Here is a 23,353-nt window from a genome sequence, read left to right as displayed (position 1 = left end):
AGAAGTGTATATTCCTGGGGGCAATTAGGAAAAGCTCAATTAAATGGTTTCTCCTGACCCTTCAGCAATAAGATGGCCCTTGGAAGTCAGAATCCTGTCTCTCAATTTTGTGACTTTGTGAATCTCCCAAAAACAATCCTTGACCTGGAGTGGGTGCTCGGCCAAGAAAAAGAACAAAGGCAAGATGGGTCCTGACTAGGCTTAATCTTTTATTGGGTGACAGTTGAATCAGTTTGTGTAATATGAAGTCTAAGAAAAATGAACTCGAGCTTCCCTTACATTAGTTCTTTCTTGTGAAATTAGTTTCTCCTGCTCTTTTCTCAAACCCACTTCAAATTATTCATGTGAAGTCTGGGTTGCATTGCAAGCCAACACTTGATTTCTAAAAATTATCTATTGATTTGAAAACAAAACAAAACAAAACCAAAACCAAAAACAAACCTTTCTTAAAATGGAGGTCAGTTGAACTCCTTGTTTTATAGTAAAAAACAGTCATATTTGTGGGTTATGTCATTTCTATGATTTGCTTGGTCTCTCAATTTAAGGTCCTTTTTTTTTTTTTTTCTTTTTTCCTTTTTCCTTTCAGAGTCCTTCTGTCTATTTTCTTTCTCTAAATTGTCGACTCTATTTGAAGTTCCTGTTTGCATTGTGCTGTAAAAAAATTTGCATAGTTGATTGCAGAATAGAATCGAAAGCTTGAAAGAGACTTTTGAGATGATCTGTCCCACCATCCTCATTTTTAGTGCAGAAGACGAAATTGTCCTACAGAAGAGGGCATAGTGGGGGTCTCCGGAGCCCCCTGCACTTGCTTTCCCCTCCACGACATCCATGTCCAGCCGCATGTACATGCAGACTCTCTTTGAGTCAGAGTGGGATGGAGATGGGCCAGTTTGACTGGACACTGTCCATGGTAGCATCAGGAACATGGTCATTCTGTGAATGGTAATGCCTTGGGTTCCATTGCACGTTGCAAGTCCCAAACAAGGGTCCGGGTGGCTGAGCAAACTTCCCTCACCAACTTGAGTTCATGAACCATTTTTTATCATAATTAGTGATTAGTTAATTTGACATTCCATGTTTCCGTTATGTCTTCACCATACTGATAAAATGATGCAGAAAATAATACCATTTCTATGTGTTTCTAGCTAGAACATGTGGCTCCAATCTGCGTGGACCCAGTGGCGTCATTACGTCCCCTAACTACCCGGTGCAGTATGAGGACAATGCTCACTGTGTGTGGGTCATCACCACAACAGACCCAGACAAGGTAAGGCTCTCGGCTTCCACCTCTGCGAAGCTGATGCCATCAATACTCCAGCTCAGATGGCTGTTTACGACACACAGCCACACAGATGTCATATACCCTCACTGTTCGCTGTTCGAAGGGAAAAGCTCATGCTGCATTTGTGTAGATAGATCCACATTTATCAGAAAGGACGTCCAGGATTAGATACAAAGTGAGTGTCCTTCATTCGGTTGCCTCCCAATGATCTGGAGGTTCTGTGCTTTCCCACTTCCCCCAGCTTTGCTGAGATATAATTGACATAATATTGTTTTACTGTAGGGTGTATAATGTAAATATATATATACATATATATATATATGCATATATATATGCATGTATACACACACACATATATGTAGCAAAACAGTTAATGTATATTATCTCATATAATTATAGTTTTTTTTTATTATTATGGTAAGAACTTTTAAGATCTGTTCTCTTGGCAAGTCTCAAGGATACGGTATGGTAACTATGAAGGAAATGGACTCAGGGGAGAATCAAGAATGGGTTTGGAGGTGGTGGTGAATCCCTTACCAGAATGAGCATGTGTTCAGCCCCTCTGGGGACACCCTGCCCTGCATCATCTGTGGTCCCGGCACCCTTGTTAATAATGACCTTCCTTTATTCTCCAGATTGTTCTTGTCTGGAATAGTATAGGTTCTCCCTACTCTGAATCAGGGAAGGGTCCTCAGGAATCAGTGTTTTTGTTTTGTTTTCTTATGGGAAGAGATAATGAGTTTGGTTTTGGGCATAATGAGAGTGAGGAGCCTGCTGTATATTCATTCAAGTGGACATAACTGGTAGATGTAAATTTGGAATTCAGAAGTGTGTTGTACGCTGCTGAGATCTGGGATGTGCATGATGTCATGCAGAGAAGCCACACAAGAGTCAAGAGAGTCATGCTGATGGCGTGTTTTCCTCCCTGTGTCAGTTGGAGGGTGGAGTGGGCTTCCACTGTAAAGAATGGTAGGGATTTTTGCAATTCTATGTGTCAGGTAAAGAACTTCAAAGTACTGAAGGCCTTTGTATGGAAGAAACAGTGAATCCATGGTGTTCTGATAGGACAGGCAGTGACTCCAAGCTAAATCGTCAGGAAACTTGATTAAAACCCTTCCAGTATTTTCAGAATTCATTTAAATCCAGATCACAGATGAATAATCATGAATACTTTTATCCTACAGATATACCTATGTATCTGAGTTTCTATCCTTCCCACACATACTAGAATAATCGAAATCCCTATCTAAAAGGAAGCTTCCTGTTGTCTAAACACCATTTACCTGATAGGCATGAGACCGAGATCCCCGGGATATAAACTACTCATTAAAGATTTGACAGCTGTTTTGCTCCTACCAAGGATGAGGACCTGGGTGTCTTTTCACTGCCCTGTGATGGCCTTTCATTAGCTCTTCTCTCTGGGAGTAGAGTCACTTATGTCTGCACCTCCGTATTCCATTATCACCGTGAGGGGTGTCATATGGAAATGGAATCATAGGTTATTCAGTGTCTCAATACGATGTTTTTGGCTGTAGGTATTAGAAGAAGTTTTTAAGAAACATTATTTCACATAAGAAAAGGGCAGAGCCAGCAAGATTCCAGGTTTAATTTAGGAGCTCAGAAACGTTGTTGATGATTCTGGTGTTTCCTTCTCCGTATCTAGGGGGGTAACAGTGCCCACCCCCACCCTCAGGTCACAAGATGGCTGTGACATAATCATGGTCAATGGAGAAATGAGGCTTGTCTTTCCCAAAAATGCAAGAAGTTTTCTAGAATGTCCTAGCAGACTTCTCTCCAGGTCCCACTAAATCAAACACCCATGCTCCAGCTCCCAGGGAGCCTGAGGAAAGAACTCTCTGGAAGCCAGAAGGTGGGGCTGACGGTTGTGGTAACAAGTGCACACAAGCATAATGTCAAAGAGGTTTTGGTTATCATCAGATTCATATTTTGTTTATGATGCGCTTTAGATCCCATTATTTTCCTGTTTTAACAGACTCCAGTAGCCTAAAAATTTGTTAAAATGCTTGAAGTGTGTTCTTTGACATTTTGAATTTGATTTTTCAACTTGGCCCAACTCTAAAAAAAATCAGTAAAATAATGAATAGTATGCCATTTAGATTGACACATTTTTCTCATTTTAGAAGTTTCACGTTTCTGTCTCATCTTTGCATACATTTACATGGATATTTCTCATGATTTCATACAGATTTTGTTGATTCTGAACACTCAACAATGAACACATTAAATTTTGGGAATCTTGTGTTACATTGCTTCCTTAAATTCTTTGTCTTTTTTTCCTTTATTTTGGTGAAATGTTCAGAGAAGAAACAAGATATTGCAGGTTGATGCTCTCATGCACGCCAGTACTCTTTACTAGAACACCACTTAGACACCTGAAGGCATCTCAATTAAGCAGAATTACCATCCAAATTAAGAAGCAGTCATTGCCATTAAGTATAATTAGGCTTAATTTGATTCCTTGGGAGACATTCCAAATAAGGGAGTTTCCCGACTAAGCACATGGTGATGAAGGTATATTACATATTGAGCATAAGAGAGAAGGACAGTTATGCAAAGGCATCCAGACAATGACTCTTGATAGAAGCATGAACGCAGAGTTCTAGAGAAGGGGTGCTGATCTGCCTCAATCTGTATGTTTGACTTGATTTACAAACTTTTAAGAAATAAAATAGGATAGAAAACTGAAATCAATTCCCGGTGTCAGTTGGAGTTTACGTAGTAAGCTCATCTTTGACTGAAACCTTAATTCTCTCAATGATTATAGACTCTCCTGGTCTCATTTTTTGCTTTGACTCTTACACAATCAAGAGACGTGTCCATGTGTATGAAGCATTAATATAAACTCGCTTGTACAAGATAATAACCAAAGAAAGCTGGGTTGTGAATATCACAATTTGTCATATTGTGCAATGTCAACTTAAAAAGAATTACTAGAAATCTATTCATATATATATATATATATACACACACACGTATATATATAAATTGTTCTTAATTATATCAATATATTCTGCATTATTATTGAATACATAATATATATAAATATTACACATGCTCTAACAGATCATGTATTAAATAATAAATTAATTGTAATAATAATTGTTAAACATATATATCTGATGTGTGTGTGTATGTGTGTGTGTACAGTATATAAATATATATTAGAAGAAACTACTATGCAGTATGTTCTAGGTAGAAAGTTAAAAAACATTTCCTCAGGGAGTCTTGCTGTTGCGGTGGGTTGAGCATCCAACTCTTGGTTTCAGCTCAGGTCCTGATCGCAGTGTCCTGGGGTCAAACCCTACATCTGGCTCAGGGCTGGGCACAGAGTCTGCTTAAGATTCTCTCTCCCTCCCCTTTTGTCCCTCTCCCTGCTCACAGTCGCTTGCTTTCTCTCTCTCTGTCATACAAATAAATAGATCTCAAAAAAAAAAAAAAAAGAAACCTCAAGAAGACCCAATTTAGTGGAGAAGCAAATTTCTGAACCCCCAAGTGTAGTAACTGTTCCTGCCATATGAGTCTAGTAGAGGGTCAATAAAAATTAATTCAGCAATTAGATATTTGTTAAATTATTTCCTCATATATACATTCAAAACTCAGCTTTCTCAGGTAGAACTTGCAATAACTTGTATGACCAAATTCTTGAGAAGGTGATATATGGTTCATCCGTTACAGATTAGAGGAATTATTAGCAGATGCTCTGAAAAGTTCATCCATGTGGTTTCCATTGGGAAGATTAAACACTGACCGCTTTCCCCAGAGTCTATACATGGAATGCCAGTGTACGTCTGTATCTTCATATGTATACACGTAGATATATATATATTTCAAATGCATTCTGTGGTGATGTAATTTCAGTACCTAATTTTAGTTTGAGCTCCTTAGAGAGTATTTTTGTTGATGTCAAACTCTGAGAATTTCAAAGATTTTACACATTTGAATTTTGCCTGTTTAGGATGCTATAACAAAATACCACAGATGGGTACCTTATAAACAAATAAATTTATTTCTCACCGTTATAGAGGGTGCAAGTCAGCAATCCAGGTGCCAGCTTGGTTAGATCCTGGGGAATGCCCTTGTGAAGATCAGGGTATCAGCACGAAGCACGTAGAACATCTTCTGGCAAATGCTCAGTCCCTCCCTCCCTCCCCCACTCTTCTTCCTCCCTATCCTCCTCCTTCCCTCTTCCTCCCCTCTACCTTCCCCCTCATCCTCCTTCTCTTCTTCTTTATTACAATTATTAATGATTACGTTTAAAAAGACATAATTCAGATCCTGAAAGATAGGTAAAGGGTTTACATGTCACGGTAATGATTGGGGGTCAGGAAACAGAGGGGGATAAAGTGGCACTGCCGTGTATATGTCTTGGAGACATCACTATGCCAAGAGTCAGGTGGACAGATTTGAAGGACAAGTGACTGGAAGCAGGAAACAGCAGGACTTTGTTATAATTATGGAAGATTATATGAGGCTACGTCAGGACAGTGATGTCAGGATTGGAGAAGAGAAGATGAATTTGAAGGTATTTAGGGAATAGGTAACTAGTTACAACAATTATACATTTACACCTTTTATTCAATGAACAAGTCTTACTATCTAAAAACTTTTTTAAAAAGTTGCTTTAAATTTATTGCTTATAAGAAAATACAACTGTCTATCAGATCCCTTTCTGGGGAAGGAGAATGAACTTTTATTACTTGGTAGATTTTTCACATAATTTGAAATAACAAATTCATGCAGGTTTAAAGTCATTCATTTGCATTCAGATAATTTTAAAGTTAAGGCAAAACTAAATATTACATGTAATAGTTTATGGTTTTGGAATGGAATTTAAATAAATTCAGTAGGTGATATTTACCCATTAGGGATTCCCAGATTGGTAGAGAGACATCTAGAGACATGATTATTGGCGTGACACTGTCCTGAGTATCTCCATCCTTTCTGTCACAGACCTCTTTCCCATCCAGAGTCATGATGTGCTCTGTTTAATGGCCCCATCCTTGTCTTCTGGGTCACTGAACACCTTGGCAGAAAGTCCGGTTGCACACCAGCTTCCTTCCTGGCACACAATGTGCCCCTTAGTGCTTGCTGGCCATCGTCATGTTCTGACTCACTATTTCATCCCTGTCCACTCTTAGTATGTCGTGTCACTGTGGCAGCTCCTCCATTGCCAACATTGTCCCCGTTACCACTGTTTCGTATTTGTACCTTGTCCATGAATTGAGTTTGTCTCCTGAGACACTTTCCTTCTTGAGTCTCTGTGCATCCCCTTCCTGGCATCCTTTCTTTCCTGCCACAGGAAAGCCTACAACCCTTCTTCCCACTAACCTGATTTTCTCTCAACACCCCAAGTACTGCCTTCTTAGAGCAAATGCAGCTGTTTTTATCATCTCCTCTTGGTGCTCCAGGATAAAACAAGAAACAAGATCTGCACTTTGGATCCGCTTGCATCTTACGCCAAAACGTGAATTACACACACACTTCTGTCCACGCGTGTATGTACTTATACACACACACACAATGGAGACAGCATTTTTAGAATGACTCACCTATCAGTAAGTAATGTGCAGACCACAGTAGAAAGATAGAAAGAAAGAAAGAAAGAAAGAAAGAAAGAAAGACAAAAATCCAGTAAGAGTTCACTTGATATGAGTGAATGAAGATCTAGGCTAGAATGGTGCTTATTTATGGCAGTGGAGAAGCGTGAGATACCCAGGAAGCACTGCTGTGAGAAAAGTCCACAGAATTTACTGAGGGTTTTTTAGTGGTGGTGTTGTTTTAACACGAAAGTGGCTTTACAAGAGGACACTTCAATAATTGTATGTCCAGAATTTGCTCGAAAGAATGAATCTAGTCCTTATGGCAGAAAGGCAGAAGTTTTCTATTTCTGTTTTGTTTTCTATGAGGTGTGTGTGTGTGTGTGTGTGTGTGTGTGTGTGTATTTTATGGGAAAAGGAGGCAGAAATAACTAGTTTTCCTTTCCCACTTAGGTTGACATATCTTAGAAGTGGTCTTTTTTTTTTTTTTTTTTGCCTTTTAATATTTACTAAGGACTCTGCATCTAAACACATCTCCTTTCGCATTTTCTTCTTTTCAGTGCTTTTCTTGTTTACGTGCATTAATAATTACACGTGTAGCAAAAGCAATACAACATTTATTCACTCAGTGTGTTTTTGAGTCACACACTGTTGATAGTTGCCAAAGACTGGCAAACAGAGCAGCTGAGATCTCTGCTTGCTTGAAGATCCCACGGCAGAAGGAAGATGAGAAAACCAGCCAAGAAGCCATTAGCCTGATAAAGTCAAATAAAGGAGATTCACAGCAAAACGTCCCTTTGCAGGGATGTTAGGCCCATGATGGTCACTGATTTCCCCCAAAGTGCACCTGGAGAGAAATTCACTATTGCCTGAGGCCCCTGCAAGCTAACAGAAGTCTCTAAGGAGTTGTTGCCACCATCTTCCAGCTCGTTTCTCTTTTCCTCTGGCCTTTCTTTACTTCCTTTTCATCTCCAATTCACCTTTTTTTTTTTTAAGATTTTTATTTATTTATTTGACAGAGAGAGATCGCAAGTAGACAGAGAGGCAGGCAGAGAGAGGGAGGGAAGCAGGGTCCCCGCTGGCAGAGAGCCCGATGCAGGACTCAATCCCAGGACCCTGAGATCATGACCTGAGCCGAAGGCAGCGGCTTAACCCACTGAGCCACCCAGGCGCCCCTCATCTCCAATTCACCTTAAGAGACAGTTCTAATTTCACGATCATCTCTCCCCAGATACATGATTCCGGGGTCTTGCAGGGCAGTGGTACGGTGGGAGAGAACCGGATGCATTACTTAAAGCCCCGGGCTCCAGCCTTTGTCCATTTCCTGGCCGTGTGCTTTGGGAAAAACCTAAAATCTCTCTATCAGTTTCCTCATTTGCCAATAATCTTAATAATGATGATAATATTGAACCTGATGGTGTTTCTGTGTTTATCAGATGAATGACCATGTATGGGAATGCCTCGAAGTATTGTTATCGCTACTATTAGAGGATCACCTCTTAGCCCTTCTTTTTTTTTTCCCTTTTTTTTTTTTTTAAAGATTTTATTTATTTACCTGACAGATAGAGATCACAAGTAGGCAGAGAGGCAGGCAGAGAGAGGAGGAAGCAGGCTCCCCGTGGAGCAGAGAGCCCAATGCGGGGCTCGATCCCAGAACCCTGGGATCAGGACCTGAGCCAAAGGCAGAGGCTTTAAACCACTGAGCCACCCAGACACCCCAGCCCTTCTTACCTCCATTGCTTCAAGCGCTGTCTTCTCTGATGAGAGTGATGCTTACCTCATCAGCTTACCTAAGCACCGTGCCCTAAGTCCAGATGGTCCGAGGGCATTTCTGGGGCAGTCTAGCAGCCCTTAAAGTGGACAGATAAAGAAAACATTGGTTCTCTCTACCTCACCAATCTGCTTCCCCTCCAACAGCCTTTCTCTGGGTCCCTCATATTGTCATGCGATCCAGACAATGACCTTGATTCTAGACTCTTTTCCTCCTCTGCCTCCTCTATTGAGCATTTTTCCTTCACCCCTAAGTACCCTCTGGATTCACTCTCCCTTTTCCATTTGCCAGTGTTCTAGCAACCAAGTACTCTAGGTCAGCGTCTTTCCTTAGCGCGCAATGTGATGGCTGTGAGATAGCTCAGCAGCTTGTCCTGTTCCATTCTCCACCTTCCTCACTGTTTTCCACAATTAATGGGAAATATCTTTAAAAAAACTAAATGTGTATATAAATGTGCATTTGATAAAACAAATATGGGATCACTATTTTACAAAGTCAAAGGACACAGATAACTGGAAAGCAAAAAGCGAAGGAACTAAACATTTCAGTCCCCAAGATGTTCAGTGCTGACTGTTGCTGTGTACTTTTTTAAGACTTTTGCATCTATGTTTCTACCCACAGATACACACACAAGGGCATGGTTTTCCTTTATTGCCTTCCTTCCTCCTCCTCATTGTGGTTCTCAATGGCACCTTTTAACTTTAAATATTATGCCACAAATTTACAGATTGCTTTGTTACTCTGCAACATGCTGCATATGTATGTGTATATGTAATGCATATACATAATATATAATACGTATCCAGATATAACTCACTTTTAGTAGATGCAGAGTGTATACATCTCCAGATATTACTTATGGTTTTTAATGGGTGCACAGTGTGCCATCAGCCTCTTCTTTTCAACAGTGTCCAGACTGCCCTGCTCTCCATAGTCGTCAACAACGCTTCCACAGACATCTTTATGTTCGCTCTCTTAGCAGCCATTTCGGCAGGTTAAATTCCTTGAGTTAGAATTAGAGTAATAATTTACACACATTCATAATTTTGATACTTATTGCCCAAATATGTATCTTGAGCTAAAATTGTGTTCATGGGAGCTCCCACCACAGGGCCTTGACGCCCACAATTCTACAGCAGTGAGGACAGAGGTAAAATATGAGTCTGTTCTTCTTTAGCATTAAACCTTCAACAATTCTCTATGGTCCGTGGGGAAAGGTCCTTTTCACAACATCCGTCTTTCATGGCCGGGGACCCAACACCATTCCACTCTTATTTTGCCACTTGGCTTCTGCAAGCTTATTTCCCCAGCTACTAAACTCACAGTTCTTGGAAGTATGGCACTGCTGTGTGCTTGTGTGTCTTGTCAGACTCCCTGAACTAAGACATCATATCAGGGTGAAAACGTGCTATTATTGAATTATCCAAGCCATATTCATCGTCGGGTTCGTGGCAGAAACTCTATACTTTCTTGCAAACCAAAACTAGTTAATGGGTTGACCATAGGATTTACTAACTGAACCAGAACTCTCTTAAAGAGTGATGTATTAATAATTAAGCTGGAAACAGCCAAAACCTATAATTATCCTGGCAAATAAGGACCTATGTTACCCTCTGAGGGGGCAAAGGGAAAAAGAACCACAAGTAGGTAAAGCTCTATTTTATTTTACTATCTGAAGTTGTAAAAAGATTACCTCCATACTCCAAGCCGCTCTTGGAGTGTCTGACCATGCCTTTCAACAGAAGCAGGAGAAATGGTCAAATCTCCCAAAATATAGGGAAAATTCCCAAAACAGTAAGAGCTTTGTATGACCCAATTCTTACTTGTGGAAAGCTAAAATTAAACATTGCTTCTTATTTTTAAGTGTTTTTGTTTGTTTATTTTGTACATCTTAGAAATTTTTTTTTTAAGATTTTATTTGTTTATTTGACAGACAGATATCAGAAGTAGGCAGAGAGGCAGGCAGAGAGAGAGAGTAAGGGAAGCAGGCTCCCTGCTGAGCAGAAAGCCCTATGCGGGACTCGATCCCAGGACCCTGAGATCATGACCCAAGCCGAAGGCAGCGGCTCAACCCACTGAGCCACCCAGGCGCCCCTGTACATCTTAGAAATCTTAAATTTGAATGAAATATGTTACTTAAATTATCTTTTGCAAGCAAGCCTATGCATACGACATCTTTGAATTTCCATTCTTACACAATGGATGGCCAATTGTGAGACCCAATAAATGATTTTGAATAAATAGCTGTAATAATGACCAAACATTTATTGTTTTATATCGCTGGGAAAGGCAGAGAAGTTTGTGCTATGACTGAAGTTTTTTTTTTTTTAATTTTTTTTTTTATTTTATAGCTATTTCCAGGCCACGAGTCCCACAAGTGTACATATTCTATGGGTTCTAAAAATAGCTAAATATATTGTACTAATATGTTTCCAGATAAACAAAACACCATTTTCATCAGAACGTCATACACACAACACAAAAGGTTCATTTGTCATTATTAAGCTCAGTTGTGGTTCATATTTTCCAGCAGCAGGCTTTCCCATCGCCTGAGGCTTGGACTAGTCAGTCTGTATTGGTGACAGTCGCTCAGTGGCTCTCACCGATGTGCAGACTTACAAAGAGAATATTCCAAATGCTCTGTGTTCTGCTGGTCTTCACAATCCTCTAAGTGATGGTTGGACCTGTGTATTTGAAAGATGGTGTTAATGACCTGGTCGTTGTTTTTCTGGGTTTCCGATGATGCATGAAGTGTGTTGGTAGCTGTCAACGGTGCCAAGTAGGACCCTGGCAGTGGGGGGGAGCAGGGCAGCTCACCGATGGGCACCCTGTGGCCATCTCCCCGCGGTCAGATGCTGAGCAGCTGCACTTGAAACAATACATCTCTGGGGTGGGACAGGAATGTGGAGCCCCACTCGCTTTTGAAGGTGCTTACAAGGGAGAAATGCAAATTATTATCATTTTCTTAACATGAAACAGCAAGAACCCCCATGGCTTCCTTGAAGTCAGTGAAGTGATTTTGAACTTACTTGAAATAGGGATTGTTTTGCTGTTGAGAGAAAGGCTTGTATTTCATATGACACGTTTTGCTGGAAGACTGAAGCTGGTAGATGATCTCACAGGATCACTTCTGAATCTGAACATGACGAACCAAAGTGTTCCTAATTAAATATTTCATGTCTGTAATGTCCACAGAGGGCATTTATGATTCTAAATAGCTCCAATGTCTTGTGCTGTCAAGTATTGCGAGAAGTCTTATGCAATGAGCACACACATGGAAAAATAAAGATTTTAAAATATCTAGAGCATCACTCTGTTAGCTACATTCCTATCTGACTTCATCTATCCTTGGTCAGAATTAAAATCACCAGTTTTAACACCCTCCCATGAACATGAGGAGAAAATGACCCTTCAAATATTTGCTTTATGGAAGCAGTTTTAATACCTCATGAATATTGTAATTAATATCACTGACTTGCAGGGCCCTGTCTAGATACAATGATTAAAATGCTCAACTACATGTATTTCATGGACAAATGTCTGAAACCAAACTTAAGCATCTTTATATACATACATTTGTGTATATATAAGCATATGTATTTAAATAATTCAATGAATGAAAAATGAAAATAAAATTAAAATTATGATTGACACATATTTGAAAAAACCTCATATTTGAATTAAAAGTCCTCAGAAGCTAGCATATATATAGATAAATATATATTTAAAATTTATATGTAAAATGAGTTTATCTTGATGCAGGATTCAGGAAGATGGGCAACAAATATGTAAAAACTTCAATGAAGCAAGCTTTTACTGAATTATTTCCGCTGGGGGATTTTCAGAATGAAGCTCATGGGTCCAGCCGAGATTCTTAGGCACCCACACTTGGCCCCTCTTTCCTCTCGCCCTGTAGAGCTCAGCCTGCCTCCTCACACCCTCCCTGGAGATGTGTCCTTTGGCGTATCTGACTAACTTCTGGGCCGGCATCCCGGCTGAGGTCCTCATGTACCGTACCAGGTAGCCTTGGCTCTGTCTCTAGAATGAAATGAAGACCTCCATGGAGCTCTGCAATGAAAAAGTTACCACACTCTCTCTCATGGGTCTGAACCCCAACCGCACACCCTACCCGATTAAACAGCACTTCTCACTGAAGCTCTCCTATTTCCTTCAGCCATTCTAAAGCATTTCTCTGCCCTCTGCTGCGTTCTGCCCAGACTTTGCTCACTTTCCGTGATGCTTGCTGTGGCTCCTTCATGGACCCTGGGTCCATTCCTGACAGCTCTGCCCAGGACCTCCCTGAGCACCGCCTGCCTACAGAGTGCCCTCCCATACCCGCCATGCCTCCTGGCTCTTCTGATCAGAGCATGGGCACTTGGGGAAAGTTTTTCCCTCAGGCTCCAGCCCCCACTGCTTCCTCTACCACTGGTTAGGAAAATACTGGCAGAGTATTTTCTGTTATTTTCCTAGCATTTGGTTGGTGTCCTGCTTCCTCTGGCTACTCGTGTAGGACTTTCAGTCTTCCTAGCTGGCTCTCTCAACATACTGGTCAAATCACTGCTGTTCCCCTTGTGCATTTACTCTCCCATAACATTTTCCATCTGCGGATATTCTGAGATGTTCAGTGTCCCAGATAACAAACTGAACCAACTCAACAAAATCTGGGTGTTACCATCCATTGGCCATTTCTACAGACTGATCGGTTAGTCTTTTGACTGACCGCAATGTTGAGATCACCATGGAAGTCCTGACTTCAGGTTCTGATCATGCCAGCAGCTGTGGGATACTTAGTCCTGCCTATTTTCAATTCTAAGTCCTTCTGTTTTTTTGGACCTGTCTTCACCTCCACATTGGGTCATGGCAACAGCAAGCTCCCTCCCAGCCCCTGTCCCTTTCCAGATTCCAATCCTACTCTCATCTTGCTCAAGGCAACTGTATTTGTAGCACACACTGACCAAGGTGCCCTTAGTGTTACTGTACCTGATTCAAACTTCATATCAAACTAGTCAGAATGGTTTTCAGGGTGTTTCTTACCACTTTCAATATGTACCTTACTCCCCCTCCCCTTCCTCTTTTTCCCCTTCTTCCTCCCCTCCTCCTCCTCCTTCTTCTTCCTAGTCTTCTTCTAAAATGTAAAACTTACACAGCTTCATTTTAGAATAAAGTTGCTATAAGTTGTCATAGCAGAATTGAACTGAAAATGAAATTTATTAAAACAAATTCAATAACCATAAAGTCAACATATTAAGGTTATATATCTAACATTTGTTTATCCCCAGTTATAGTATGCATTTCTACAGGTTTTTTTTCCTGTTTTATTGAGGTATATTTGACAAAAAAATTCTATAGTTTTAAGGCATAAATTGTGATGTTTTGATATAGGTAAACATTATGATTACCATAATCAAGATGAGTGACATGTTTATCCCCTCATACAGTTACCTTTTCTTTTAAATGAAGTTAATTGAGTTATCTTAATTATGAGAGCAAATAAGATCTACCCTTTTGGCAAATTTCAAGTGTACAATACCGTATCATTACTATAGTCAGAGTGATAGACATTTGATCTCCAGAATTCTTTGTCTTGATTAATAAAAAATTATTTTTTTCTCCATTCCCTTCACCTCATGTGCTTTCTTCTCTTCAGACATTTCCTTTCATTGTTCTTCTGTAATAAAATATCATCCTCATTTCTGCCTTAAGTTACAGCTCTCCTGAAGGTTACTTCTTGCCTATCCTCTGTCTTCTTGTATTGTATCTAGTCTATGAAAACCATTGACCTAGATGGCAATGAGATACAGTGTAAAGAATTCATCATATAACCCTTAAGAAAACACACATACACATGCTATCATTCTGAATTATAAATGTATATTTCAGTTCTTTTTGAAAAATAAAATAAAGCACAGAGAAAGTATATGTCATCCAAATTCTCATATTTAAGATATGAACAAATTAAATTCTACTCTCTGCCCTGCATCTGCCTTTCTGTGATCATATAAATATAGGTATTTGATTATTCATGTATCTATATGTGTGCACAATTGTGGATATATATAGATATCTATATATATCTATATATGATATTTATATATATCTTTTTCCCCTTCTTCCTCCCCTCCTCCTCCTCCTTCTTCTTCCTAGTCTTCTTCTAAAATGTAAAACTTACACAGCTTCATTTTAGAATAAAGTTGCTATAAGTTGTCATAGCAGAATTGAACTGAAAATGAAATTTATTAAAACAAATTCAATAATCATAAAGTCAACATATTAAGGTTATATATCTAACATTTGTCTATCCCCAGTTATAGTATCTATATATACCTATATATAGATACTATAACTATAGATATCTATATATATCTATATATGTCCACATAGATATATATCTATATACATACACACAAACATATATGTACACACATATGTATGTATCTTACATATATATATGTATTTTATATACACACGTACTATTAATGTTCTGCAATCCTTTGCTTATTTTCACTTCATAAAGCATGGACACCTCCCTAGATCTATTTATTTATATGTCTACTTCACCACCCAGGTCTTCAGGATGCCTGGGCAGGTGTGGGTGCACTAAAACTCGTTCAATCATTCCAGGTTAATAGATATTCCAGTTCTTTCTAAAATGCTGTTCTCATAAGCAGTGCTGCAGTGGCCATCATTACGACAGTTACAGGTCCTAAAGTCCGGTGTAAGTGTTGACTACTCAAAGTCTGTATCAGTCAGTCTTGCCTTCCCATTAGCTTCCTCTTGTCTTGGTTGCCCTGGATATCCTGCCTCTATGCTGTTGTCATTTTTGAGGCATCTAGTCTCTCTGGTAAGTTCTCATAATAATAAAGAAATGAAGGCACTGAGCAGATATAAGATTAGATTATGGATCAGCTACCCATGTCACATTGTTTGTGTTTTATAAAGTGGTTTATCCGAAGAGGCAATGAACGACCTCCCAAATTATTATAAAAATCCCTGAAAGTTACTGTATACTCATATTTCGGCAAGCTTGTGGCGATGGTGTATGCCTGTGGATCTGAGTCTGCTGTGTGAGTGCAGAGCCTGTTTAAGTATGTTCTCATGTATCCATAAATTAATAGCACATTGCGTTCAGTCTGACCTTACACTAACTGATGAAAGGCACTCAGAGTAGTTTTTTTTTTTTTTTTTCCTTCCCATAATTTATTGGTTGGTTGGTTCATTGGTTGTCTGGTTGTCTGCTTGGTTTTAGGAGTCATATATATCTATTACTAGAATACATTCAATTCTTCAGTGTCGGTCTTTGACATCACTTCAAATCAGGGCTGCCTGGGTAGCTCAGTCAGTTAAGCATCTCACTCTTGATTGTGGCTCAGGTCATGGTCTCAGAGTTGTGAGATTGAACACCATGCCTATTTAGGGATCTGTGATCAGTGGGGAGTCTGCTTGACACTTTCTCTCTCCCTCTCCTTCTTCCCTTCCCCGTGCTCTCTTTCTCTCTCAAATAAATAAATAAATCTAAAAGAAATCACTTCACATTACAGATGGCAAATGGCATGTCTACAACATGAGGTAAACTACTTCTGGAATAAGAACCCTCTTCTGTGCGGCCTTCAACACAGTATACATCTTCTACCTCCACTAACTTCAAGAAATGACAATCATTCATTTCCATTTAAAGAAGTAATTTTTTTATAATTTGTTAGTTGCAAATAAAATTGGTTTTAAAAATTCATAAAAACATTCCATTCTTGTGTGTCAGTGTATGAAGTGGAATCCGTTTCATGCACGCTATACTCTTATGGAGCGAAAGTACAGATGACTTAGATCATCTGATGCTCTAGGTCAGCGGGCACCCATGGGTTGTCTGAGTGGAGTCTGTGCGCATAAATATTCTTGCATCAGAATAGATCTATCTGTGGGTGTGCATCGGCTCTGAGTCCTCTTAACTTATGAAAATGCCTTATGCTTGGTATCCACGTGTCTCCCCACTTCCTTTTGTTGTGTTCAGGTTAAACTGCTTCTGAGGATGTTTGCAGCCTACCTAGAGAAGTTTTCTGATGGAGAAAGGGAAGTTGCCACAGTTCAGAGGGATCTTTATAATGAACTGCCTGAAACTGCTTTTTCTAAAAAGACATTTTAGAGGGTGCCTGGGGAGCTCAGTCAGTTAAACGTCTGGCTCTTGGTTTGGGGTCAGGTGGTGATCTTGTGGGTTGTGGGATCGAGTCCCTGTGTCAGGCTCCCTTCTCTGTGGGGAATCTGCTTCAAGGTTCTCTCCCTCTACCCTTCCCCATGGCTCATGTTTGCTCTCTCTCTCAAATAAATAAATACATCTTATAAAAAATAAGTAGACATTTTTGAGAACCCCTTAATTTGGCATACACTACTGAGTTCAAAACATAGCGGAGATACAAGTTTCTTGAATTTAAAAATATGCAAAAACTACAAGTCTGTGGGCTGATTTCATTTTTTAAAAATGTTAAATACATCAGTTTTCAAGCTTTGTGTCAAGACTTTTTTTTTTTTTTTTTTTTTAAGTTTCTAGTAATTCTCTGTCCTTCCTTCCAAACCCTAATGCTGTTCTCCCAAGGGATAGCCCTGCCCTCCCTCTGGAAACTGCACCTCTGTTTCTGGGAGGTTGGAAAGGATTCCACTGTGCCCATAAGGCTACTCTTTCCATGATTGCTTATGATTGCTTCCCCATTCCTCCCAGCACTTCAGAGCACGGGTCCACAAAATTCCCGTCCTTGTCTTCAGACCTTTGCCATGAACCATCTTTCTCATTCCAAGCTGGGCCTGTCACTGCTGCCCTGGGATTAGGGAAGGCTTCCGTTCCAGCAGTGGCTAGCCTCACCCTTAAGGATCAGAAACCAAGACCAGGTTTGGGGAAGCAGGATGGAGTGAGGCACCTGCGTCATAGTACGCATGTTCACACGGCTGACTGTGTCCTGTCCTAGTTGGCCGCGGGCTTGAGCGCAGAGGGCATGTGATGCCCTAGGCTGAGTAATTCTTGTCATCAGTCACATCTATACACAGAGTAACAAACCACACTATAGTTTAATATCCAACTGATCTATGAACAGCTAAATATATCATCAAAAAAACCCTTTTTAATGCCTTTATTAAACAAATCTGAAAAGGGATTTACAATACAGAAGTCATGATAAGAAGCTCCATATCCCATAAAGTCTGTTGTGTTCTCCCAGGCTCCCAGAGGGTGGTTCTGTCATTGCAGGCAGTGCACCCGGGACCGCGTGCCCACTGTGTCTCCCCAAAGCTTGCAGTCAATCAGCTTTCAGACGCATTGAATTTTGCAGATTTTAAGACGTATTTTGACTCAAAATATATACTCATCCTTTCAAATTTCCAAATATCTCAAGGATGGGAGCGGGTGAGAGATGCTATAATACAGAAAGTGCCAGAAGATATTTGCTAATATTGCTTGAAAAATTAGCCAGTTTTAGAAACAGAAATAAATTATGTTCACTATTTCACTGAATCCTTACATACTCTATGTCATAAGTTCCGTTATTAATGTTTTTTCTTAAAGCTGAGTCACAAAGACTTAAAGCGTATCTCTTCAACTACTCCAACGCTGCCTCAGCTAACGAAGCAGAGTGAGACAGGTGCTGACATTAGACACAGGCTTGTTGTGACAGACAGGTGGCTGGAACATTCTGGGAAGCAGGTCTCGTTTTGTTCACACTGAGAAGTGAGTAGTGATGTACGGAGGGAGTCAGGGGTATGATGCTACACTCCCGTTCTAACAAAGAAAGCAGATTTGCGACATCTACACACATAACGTGTGTTCCCTGTTTCTCTGTTTATTTGCTCCTCAATTATTTACAACGGTCCTGGAGTGTCTGCATGTCAGCTCTCTAGGGCCTAGGGTCACAGCATGCTCAGGGCAGGTGCTAAGAGGTGCCACAAAAAGCAAACAAACAAGTAAATGAACCCATACACTTGAGCAAAGAGATCGAGGTTGCTGTGGTCAAGGTCATGGGAGTTAAGTGTGATGTATTGATAGGACTGTGGGCAGGACTTTGTCCTGAGCTGAGCCCAGGAAGATGTGGGGATGGAGGAGCGGAGATAGGAGCTTAGTGTAGGCAATGTCAGGGCCCTGTGGTGGGAGTGATTTGGGCATGATTGAGGAGGAACAGAAAGGCCGGTGTGGCCAGAATGAGCATGAGGGCTGAAGTGGTGAGTGGCCAGATTTTGGACACATTTTATGGAAGAGACAGAATAAGATTTGCTGATGATTGAGTTTGGGAAAAAAAGGAACCCAGAGAACAAAATGTGACCCCAGGCTTAGGGCCTGAGCAGCCGGGGACAGTCTTGCTCCTCACCGTCTCCCTGGAGGCCCTCATTCTTTTGCTCTTTCTCCCAGCCTTTTACCCAGAATCTTTCCAGTCACACACGAGGAAAATTATAATTATAGTTATAAAATTATAGCAAAATGTAAGAATATGAACATTTACGTAATATCAGGAACACACGTTATCAACTCCCTCCACCCACCTGGAGGAAATACGCTCATTTCCTCCTCGCCTGCTTTCAAGAGATGCCCTTGCCCCTGCATTTATGTGCTCGGTCCACATTTATTATACTTCCGTGACGTGTCGGACCTGGGTAGAGCAAGGCCTGGCTCCTGCCATCAGAGACCGCAGGACCTAGGACAGGGGTTATCAAACCTTTCCCCCTCAAGGTGACATAATATACCTTTGTAGGTGTATACCTTGTAGGCTTTGCAGGCCATGCTCTGTCTCTGCCATGTTTGCGTTGCATTTCTCCCACAACTTTAAAGAATAAAGAATCCATTGCTATGGAGGCCAGACGGGACCTGGCACAGTGGATCTGGCCTGTGGACTGCAGCCTGTAGACCTGTGGTCTAGAGGGAAAGGGGACATGTAGGCAGACATCTGCTGCCATGTGCAGGGTGTGGAAGGGGACCTGCAGAGGGAGAAGCAGGGGAGGGTACCAGGACATCACATCTCTCCCAGGAAGGGTGAAGCAGCACGGGTTTGGGACATGGGGTCAGGTCCATAAGAGCAGATATTCAAGACAGGACATAGGCTGGAACATGTAGGAATTTGGCCCTGTGGTCACAGGGGCTGGTGCTCCCGTGAGGGAGGCACTTGCCGGGGCCCACTGGGCCAGGCTGTGGAACGCATGCCTGCCCTCCTAACAAGAGTGGCCTTCACTCTGAAGAGTCAGGAGCTGGAAGGCAATGTTGAGCCTGGAAATAACTCCACCAGGCTCGTGTCTGAGAATCACGTTTGTGCTCACATGATGGGGAGTAGGGAAGGGTAGGCGCGTGGTGTGAGGGACAGTGACATGGCTCAAGCAGCCTTTCTTGGTCTCTCCTGGGAGGAAAGCTGGAGGAGATTTCCAGCTGCAGGACACCGGTGCCACACTGTCCCCTGACAGCTCCCAGGGTGGAGGTGCGCCAGCGACAGCCGGTGTCAGTGGCTCACCGTCGAATGTGACACTGGCTCTGTGCGTCCCTTCGTCCTCGCCAGCATAGTGCCCTGCTCCTGAGGGGGGCTTGCCCACTGTACAAAGAATGTGAAACCATTCTCCTTCTTTTCCTCAATCGTTCCATTTATTTATTTATTTATAATTCTTTAACATAAACTACTTTTATTTTTTATTATTTTTTATTTTTTTTTCACATACGTTTTTCAAATAGACCACAGTCCTATCAAAAATTTCTTCTGTAAGAGATGCCCACAAGACACGGTATGTGACCCTATAGCCTTTGTCACGGTCATTTTCTGTTTAAAAAAAACAAAAAAAAAGAAATGACTTTTTGTCCAACTCTATAAAAGAAAATGAACAACAGTTTTGTTTACATTTCTTGAACTTAATTTTTTCTTTTATTATTATTGTAAATATTAGGTATTGTAAACCTATAAGAAAAACACAATATATTTCTGTTAAATAACTTGTTTAAGACAAAATAGAATTTTTTTCTTTCTTTCAGCAAGATAGGCTCAGTGAGTTTGACTTAAATAAAGATAGTAAATATATTTAAGTTAAATTATATTAATCACAAACTCAAGGTCATCAATTGTGTGAAATAATAAAGTTGCTATCTAAACCATAAATCAGTAAGAATAGAAATAGAGCCTAAAGTACAATTTAATACAAGATTTTAAAAATATTTTCTTACTGCATGATATGATCAAACACAAATATATGCTTAATAATTGAAAAATATTATCTGCAACTGTTGGCCTCTTGCTTTCTTATAAATCTATATATATCTAAGAAGTAGGATCTTTATAAGTACAAACAAAATCAAATATATCTCTTTCACGTGAAAATTGTGCTTTTTTGTTGCACAGTATTATGTTCTCAGTTTAGAACTTATCTAAGCACACGTGGATTTCATTTTTCACTGAAAGGAGAGTTTTTATCTTCAGTCCTGATCCTTGAAAACAACATTGCTCTCGCATGGAAGAAACTCACATTGCAGACATGGGGTGTCTGCTTTCTTAGATGGAGCTGGGTAATCCTCTCTCTTAGACCCCAAGAACTTGGGCAGGGATAATGGTACCAGACCACAGTTCATGACATTGCTCCCCTTCCCTCAAAGTCCGGGTCCACAGCTGAACTGAAGATCCAGAGAGTGGGTTCCTCCCCCAGCTGCCCACTTCTGTGAACAGGGGAAGGTACCCCACACTTCTTTCAAGAAGTTTTGAAAAAGACAGGAGGTGTTTGATAGCTGTCCCTGTCCTAAACCCAAGCAGCCCTGGAAACAGTTCAGAATTTTCCTTTGCAACATGGTTTCTCCAATGTTCTCGTTTCCTTTTAAATTCGGTAATATTACTTAAAACCTAGTCACTTTCTCCACGGGGCTGAGGAAACCTATTCAACAGATTCACTTGATGAAAAATGACTGAAAACACTCATTTCTTTTTTTTTTTAATTTTTAAATTTATTTTCAGCGTAACAGTATTCGTTGTTTTTGCACCACACCCAGTGCTCCATGCAATCCGTGCCCTCTCCAATACCCACCACCTGGTTCCCCCAACCTCCCACCCCCCGCCCCTTCAAACCCCTCAGATTGTTTTTCAGAGTCCATAGTCTCTCATGGTTCACCTCCCCTTCCAATTTCCCTCAACTCCCTTCTCCTCTCCATCTCCCCTCGTCCTCCATGCTATTTGTTATGCTCCACAAGTAAGTGAAACCATATGATAATGGACTCTCTCTGCTTGACTTATTTCACTCAACATCATCTCTTCCAGTCCCGTCCATGTTGCTACAAAAGTTGGGGATTCATCCTCTCTGATGGAGGCATCATACTCCATAGTGTATATGGACCACATCTTCCTTATCCATTCGTCCGTGGAAGGGCATCTTGGTTCTTTCCACAGTTTGGCGACACTCATTTCTGCGGCGCTCTCATTGTCCCTGATGCTCTGTGTCTACATATCCACAGTCTCACAAGATTCCGAAACTTGTCTCTATCTTACAAAGTTAATGATTTTTTGTAGCATTGTCCAAAAGCTTTTTACCATCTACCTCACTGTGAACAATTAGAGTGTCGTGAAAACATGAGGGTTTTGTTTGTTTTCGGTTGTTGTTTGTGTCAGCAGTAGAGGCAAATCCTCCTGTTAGGTCCACAATGGACGGGTGTCATCTGGACTCTCACACCATTTCTCCAAGATCTTTTCTTTCTGGACAGGAAAGCAAGTATTTACATATATCTTGGTCTTTGCCTTTTTAAAGCACCTATTTATCACAGAAAATTTTTCTTAAATGTTACCACCATTTTTTATTTCCGGGTAGATCTTTGACTGTTTACTTCATGGAGAAGCTGTTTCTAGAAGGTTCTCCGCATCAGGGACACTCCCTCAATGTGCTGGGTGATCAGTCCAGCCCCTCACACTGTGTCCTATCTTGGAATTCTCAGTGTGTACTCATGATAATTTTTCATGCCATGTTACTAAGGTTTTACCAACTATTTGACTTTGCCTTCTCTGGCCAATAAATTCTGCTACTAAGTAACTTTCTTCCTGAGCTTTTCCACCAACGTGGCTTTTGCTTCTCAGCAGAAACTTTACTCTGAGCTTCAGTAGCTGTGAAACAGTCCGCACCATTACACACTGAGTAGCTGTGATTTGCCGTTAAGTGTCTTCAGTTTTGTCGAAGCCAGTGCTTCGTTTGTAAGTTGCTTTCCACTTGCAATGCACAGTGAACGGGACAGCTTCAATTCCCCATGCAAAACCCATGGCATGCGGCTTTCGTTCTAAAGACAAAATTCCTCTTGTGTTTCATGCAACATTAGTGCGGTGAAATGATTCAAAAGATTGTAATTCTTTATCACTAACCTTATCAGAATTGTCTCAACACCGAGAAGATTCCTCTTCTACTTCCCAGCTCATCTTTAGAAATTGCCACTTTGGTCCATCAGATATGTGCCCATGAAATCAGTCGTAATAAAATATAAAACTGCAGGGTGTCACCCATAACTAAGATGAGCAGATAGGGAAAACAGAAAAACTTCACCATCACCATTTACCTGTCAGTCTGCACAATTCACCCTTTAAATACATGCAGCAACATTGACGTTTGATGAGGCCAGTTGGGTGATGGTGCATAAAAACTTCTTTACAATGAAATTTTTGTCTTAATAATTTATTGCAAAGTGGGTCTTATTTACCTTTATGAGCCACTCAGCAGCTTGTTAAGGGGAGTTTGGGGAGGTAATTCTGGGAGAAAGGGGACACCATCCATATGGCT

The 23,353-nt window shown here is 40.7% G+C and overlaps 1 protein-coding gene across 1 annotated transcript in view; it reads left to right on the top strand.

Annotated features, from left to right (window-relative positions):
- CSMD1 (CUB and Sushi multiple domains 1) overlaps positions 1-23,353 on the top strand; it is a 1,958,110-nt gene that overhangs the window by 1,415,567 nt on the left and 519,190 nt on the right. The window contains exon 10 of the mRNA XM_032869815.1: positions 1,146-1,267. Coding sequence (XP_032725706.1) covers positions 1,146-1,267 — 122 coding nt within the window. The remainder of the gene's footprint in view (positions 1-1,145; positions 1,268-23,353) is intronic.

The sequence above is a fragment of the Lontra canadensis genome, unplaced genomic scaffold (assembly GCF_010015895.1).
Source record: "Lontra canadensis isolate GAN:19392208 unplaced genomic scaffold, GSC_riverotter_1.0 scaffold39, whole genome shotgun sequence".
Lineage (NCBI taxonomy): Eukaryota > Metazoa > Chordata > Mammalia > Carnivora > Mustelidae > Lontra > Lontra canadensis.
Note: the sequence above shows the minus strand (reverse complement) of the source record. Positions and strands in the feature narration are given on the sequence as shown.